Source organism: Cebus imitator, unplaced genomic scaffold (assembly GCF_001604975.1).
Source record: "Cebus imitator isolate Cc_AM_T3 unplaced genomic scaffold, Cebus_imitator-1.0 Scaffold385, whole genome shotgun sequence".
Lineage (NCBI taxonomy): Eukaryota > Metazoa > Chordata > Mammalia > Primates > Cebidae > Cebus > Cebus imitator.
The window spans coordinates 1,256,712-1,262,911 of NW_016107700.1; the positions used below are offsets into that span (position 1 = coordinate 1,256,712).

Genomic DNA, 6,200 nt, shown 5'->3' on the forward strand with positions numbered 1-6,200 from the left:
ATTAGCTGGGCATGGTGGTGCGTGCCTGTAATCCCAGCTACTCAGGAGGCTGAGGCAGGAGAATTGCCTAAACCCAGGAGGCGGAGGTTGCAGTGAGCCGAGATCACGCCATTGCACTCCAGCCTGGGCAACATGAGTGAAACTCCGTCTCAAAAAAAAAAAAAATGGCTGGGCCCCATGGCACATGCATGCAGTCCTAGCACTTTGGGAGGATAGCTTGAGCCCAGGGGTGTGAGGCTGCAGCAAGCTATAATCACAACACCATATTCCATCCTGGGTGGCAGAGCAAGACCTTGTCTCTAAAAAAAAATAAAGAAGAAAGAAAATATTCAGTAAAAAATGGATAGTTGTGTCTGTACAGAATATGTGCAGACTTTTTTCCTTGTCATTGTTCCCTAAATGATACTGAGTAACAACTACTGACATAGCATTAACATTGTTTTAGGTATTATAAGAAATCTAGAGATGATTTAAAGTGTAAGGGAGGATGTGTATAAGTTATACGCAAACACTATGCCATTTATATCAGGGACTTGAGCATCTGTGGATTTTAGTATCCCAGCAGGTTCCTTGAATCAATCCCCCATGGATACCAAAGGACAACTGCAGATCCTTTCATGGCAAGTAAGATAATATCCAGTTTAAAACACAGTCTCTGAAGAGGGAGCTTAGCAGTTATTTCTCACACTGATAAAATCTGGAATTGCAGAGCTAGAGGTTAAACCTTGGACCAGCATGACCTCAAGTACAAAAGAGGTATGACCCATACCCAAAAATGGAACCCAGTCTCAACCAGCCAGTTACCATTGACATATCTGGAATTTTCAGTTTTGTCCTCTGTTCTATCACTACCTAAGTCAGTCCAAAAGTTCACCCTAAAAGTCATATCAACCCCGGGGCTTTGGGTAATGAAGAAAACACATCTTGAGCCTAAAGCAAATCATAGCATTTCTTTAAAAGGCAGTATAAAAGTAGTTTCCTTTCCCACACTGAAATTACTGGAATGGCTTAGTGGTCCCAGAAACTGGTGAGACTTGTGCTCAAGCAAGTTAAAAACCCCAGGAACAACAAAACTTGTACTAAGTAAAAAGAACACATGCTTGTTCTCTATTCTGATGTTTCTTTGTTTTGTTTTGTTTTTGAGACAGAGCCTTGCTCTCTCACCCAGGCTGAAGTGCGGTGGCATTCGATCATAGCTCACTGTAGCTTTGACCTCCTAGGCTCAGGGGATCCTCCTGCCTCCACCTCCTGAGTAGCTGGGACTACAGATGCACACCACCACACCTGGCTAATTTTTTAATCATTTGTGGAGACAAGGTCACACTATGTTGACCAGGCTGGTCTTGAACTCCTGGACTCAAGTGATCCTCCCTCCTTGGCCTCCTAAAGTGCTGGGATTACAGGTTTGAGCCACCACACCCAGCCTCTATTCTGAAGTTTAAATCACATACCTTAAAAGTCAGTTGATAAATGTTCCTAAGTAAGTATAAGAATTTAAAAATAAAAGTCATTGCCAAAGAGTTATTTTGGGACATTGCAAAAATACCTGCTCATAGGTCCATAGTCTATGCCACATCATCAAACTGGATAATAGATGAGCACTACTTACTCACCATATTCAGTTACCTTTCAATTTTTCAGGAAAGGACACAGGAATACAGGTAAATAAACTAAAATCCAAATCTCATTTTAGCCAACACTTTTTTAAATTCCTCCTCCAATGAAATGTATTTTTTATCAGAGCTAACAGGTAACAATCTATGGATGCAAATGTCTTTTCCTTCAACCATCTGACAGTTGTCCAAATGATCATTACGACAACCAAAATCAGAAAATAGGAGGGGAAAAAGAGAGGACTTGGAAGGGTGGAATGGCATAGACAATTCATAAATTGCATAAAGGGAGGTCTCAACAAATGCCTATTTGTCATAACTGAAAGATGACTGACCCATTGTCATCTCATTTTTAATACAATGACCAAGTCACTAAAGCCACTCCACAAAATGTAAAACTAACTTTTGAAAAGAAATTGTTTGAGGATCCAGGATTCCATCATGAACAGTAGTTAATAAAGTGTACAAGCCAGCAGTTACTAGTTCACATTAAGAATTCTGATATTTCATAATCTGATCCTCAGTAAGGTTATTAATAAAAAGCAATGGAAATTTGGGGCTGAGTACGGTGGCTCATGCCTGTAATTCCAGCACTTTGGGAGGCCTAGGCAGGTAGATCACCTGAGGTCAGGAGTTCAAGACCAGCCTGGCCAACATGGTGAAACCCCAACTCTACTAAAAATACAAAAATTAGCTAGGCGTGGTGGTGGGCGCCTGTAATCCCAGCTACTCAGGAGACTGAGGCAGGAGAATCACTTGAACCTGGGAGGCAGAGGTTGCAGTGAGCCAAGATCGTACCATCGCACTCCAGCCTGGGCCACAAGAGCAAAGCTCTGTCTCAAAAAAATAAAATAAAAATAACTAAAAAGCAATGGAAATTTGGAGGAAGAAGTAGTGAATCAGCCTCTCTTCTATATGCTACATTTTATTGGAATACGAGTAAGTATAAGAGTAATATGAGAAATGGGGGAGGGGGTGATTCTAATCATCAAAATGGAACCTGATTCTCCAACTGCAGCAATGCTCATTCCAGTGGGTTGCTTCACTGTGACTCAAGATCTGTCAAATGAGGACATAAGGGAATTTGAATAAAGCCAAGATACACTCCTAAAATAAAATTAATCTTCCCCTAGATCTAACAGAAGATCTAACGAGAATCAACCTCTAAGAAAGTAACCTGCTCAACATAAATTGATTCTAAAATACTTTTTTAAATGAATTATTGCTCATGCAAAAATTCAGGAAGGAATTCTAGGAACTTATTTTCCTAATGGCAGATTCCATTTATCTATTGGTAAAGGTCACTAAAATACATTACTAGGTGTCTATGTATCATTCCCCTGTTCTCCGTTTATAACCTTATTCTTCAAAAATAAAAGATAATTAAGTGAAAGCATCAATTACGTATATCCTTCCTTTCTCAAAATAAATACAATTGAATCCTTTAATAGAATATGCCTACTATGCTATACGGCAAACAACCCTGGCAAATCCACTGCATTATGAACAAAAGTAAATTAATAGTCGCCCTCAAAATATAACTATCCATTTCTCCCCAAACGGAAAAGAATTTTCCCAACTCCTCCAATTATATGCCAAAAGAATTAGAAAATGCAGGAAAAAAATTATAGAAGCTTGTATAAATGTCAAGTGCCAATATTTCACTAATAACCAAGATTTCCTATTGCATTGACTTTTAATTATATCAAATCATGAATCTTTTAGGGCACAGAAAACAAACATTAAATGGTTCTGTCAATTTACAATGATCATATTTCACCTTTAGAAGTGTGATCACCATGGAAGCAACGAATTCCATGAATTCATGGAATTTGTTGCCTGTTTCTCCACTGATTAAACAAATCCTGTACTACAGGCATAATCGGCTAGTTTCTGCCACCACTCATACATAGGCCTCCAACGCACTCTACAAGCCAGGGCTAGGCTGTCTAGAAATCCGCACTGTGTCACACTGCATAAGGCAGTTTCCCACTGCACACATCCATAAAGCCACCTAAGCACTCTTGTCAGAGGTTAGCAAGGCTGCAAAATGACAGAAGTTGCTAACCAAATAGCAGGAAGCAACAATCACCACCTTTAAAAATCATTTAAGCAGTTTTCCTCTCCGCCATCTCACTTCCCTCCCCCTCTTCCTCCTCCTCCTCCTCCTCCTCCTCGTCATTCTCTCTCTCTCTCTCTCTCTCTCTCTCTCTCAGACACACACACACACACACACACACACACACACACACACGCACGCACTGCAGTTCATCCCCAGCTTTGCAAGTGACATGCTGGGCGCTCTAGACTGACAGCCGGCCCAGAACTCATTCAGAGCCCTCAAATACAGACATTCTCACCTGAACACGCCAGGCAACTTCCACCTGCACTATCACCTCCACCCTCCGCGACACACACACACTCGCTCTAGCAAGCTCTCCCCACATCAATCCCCGAGCTGCAGAAAGCCCAGCAGGCTCATTGCAAGCGCAGCACGCGTTTCCACTTATAAGCCGAGCTGGGCGGCCTAAGCTCCAGAAACCTCCTCCTCATGCAGCCCACCTCCACCAACCCAACCCAGCTGGACCCCTGGCCTGCCAGGTGGGATGCGCTACCTTTAGATTGGCAGTCCGCACAAAACTTATTATCCTCCTCCAGCAGCAGGTTGGCCAGGACAGCCTGGTACCGATCCACGTCCTTCACCGACTTGCCTGTCATGGCCAGGGTGCCGGCGGGGGCAGAGGGCGACGCGCCCTCCTCGCCCCCAGAGACCCCTGCCTCAGTCCGGGGGTGAGGACTCCCAGTGCCCTGCCCAGGGGTACCTCCTGAGCGGGAAGAGCCTTCTCCTCCGGCGTGGCCGGGCGCCCCTTCCCGGGTCGGCGGCGTCAGCCCCGCACTCCGCAGCCCCTCTGAGCGGCGCCCCCTGGCGGGCTTCGGGACAGGCCCGCGTCCAGGAGAGGCTGCAGGGCCAGGAACCCTGAGCCGAGGCAAAGGCAGACCTCGGGCCTCCTGGGTGCCTGACGCAGAAATGACCCTCCGACCGGCCTGTCTGCTGGCCGTGCGTCCCGCGCCCCGGTATCCCTGGCAGCTGCCACCAGCTCCACCACCACCTCCGCAGCCTACTTCCGGCAGCTCTTCCTCCCCACCTCCACCCTGCCCAGCCCGCGCATGCGCCCCGCCCCCACGGCGCCGCACTGGGCTCTTCCTTCGGCTCCGCCTCTCGAGAACCAATCCGGGGAGAAGCGGGGGGCGGGGTTTGGGTGGGGGCGGAGGGAAGGGGTGGGCACTCCCCCTGCGTGTCCTTGGAAGAGAATGAATGGAGCCTGGTAGAAAAGGAGTGGAGGGAATGGAAGTGAAGGAAGACAACTAACATTTACTGAGCTCTTACTATGCGCCAGGCACTGTATTAAGCGCTTTATATGAATTATCCCAATATAATCCCCACAACAACACTGTGAATTAAATACTTATCATCCTTATGTAACCTGAGAGTTGTGGATAACCCAGAGTCCTCCAACTTGTTTTTTCCAACAGCCAAATAGAAGAGTACCAGGATACAGGAACGTCATCCCCTCCCCAGATTTTCAGAGGTCTCTGGTCACCTCTCACTTGGAATACCTGCTCCCACTAATACTCTAGCTCTCCTCTGTGAATCCCACCATTTTTGGTTATTGTTTGGCCTGGTGCCCAGACAGTTTGCTTCTTCCATTTCTTAAATTCTCACAAAACAGTGACTTTTGTGTAGCAGACTTTTACTGAACGTTATTTGGGAAGGGTGGGGGGACGGTGATTAAAGCATCACACAGATCAGGCAACTACTTTAAAATGATTATTAAGCATCATTGTCCAAAGCCACCCTTGCTACAGAGAATTTCTCATTGGCTGTCCTTTTTCTTAGGAATCCACCTGCCATCTGGCTTGTGTTTTCATTCATTCATTCACTGAGCACAAAGTTACTGAGAAATTTCTAAGTATCAGGCACTGTATTAGGGGAGAGGGAAACAGCATGATCCAGTTTGCATCACTGCACTCCAGCCTGGTGACAGACCGAGACTCTGCCTCAAAAAAAAAAAAAAAAAAAAAAAAATCACTCTGGATGCCATGAAAATAATGAATCAGAGAAGATGGTAAGCAGATGCAAAGAGTTATCTAAACTCTAGTGAAACACTCTCCTCCATTTCTTTATTTTCTCCCAAGTGCCCAGGATCCCCTCAAAGCTTTCATCTCATCAGAGGAAAACTAAACATTTCTATTACTTTATTTAATTTATTTATTTACTGAGACAAAGTCTCGCTCTGTCACGCAGGCTAGAGTGCAGTGGTGCAATCTCGGCTCACTGCAACCTCCGCCTCCTGGATTCAAGCAATTCTCTGCCTCAGCCTCCCAAGTAGCTCAGATGACAGGCATCCGCCGCCACGCCCAGCTAATTTTTGTATTTTTAGTAGAGACGGGGTTTCACCATTTTGGCCAGGCTGGTCTTGAACGCCTGACCTTGTGATCCACCCACCTCAGCCTCCCAAGGTGCTGGGATTGATTACATGCGTGAGCCACTGTGCCCGGCCTCTATTACTTTATTAATCAGAAAAA

General features: G+C 45.3%; 1 protein-coding gene across 2 annotated transcripts in view; it reads right to left on the reverse strand.

The window, feature by feature from the left end:
* SMAP2 (small ArfGAP2) overlaps nt 1-4,777 on the reverse strand; it is a 48,957-nt gene extending 44,180 nt beyond the window's left edge. The window contains exon 1 of one of the 2 annotated variants that reach the window (XM_017507945.1): nt 4,229-4,777. In XM_017507945.1, coding sequence (XP_017363434.1) covers nt 4,229-4,331 — 103 coding nt within the window. In that variant the 5' untranslated portion in view covers nt 4,332-4,777. Of the gene's footprint in view, nt 1-3,973; nt 3,995-4,228 lie in introns of those variants that run through there. The other variant, XM_037731193.1, reaches the window with a different exon arrangement.
* Nucleotides 4,778-6,200: the final 1,423 nt, after the last annotated feature.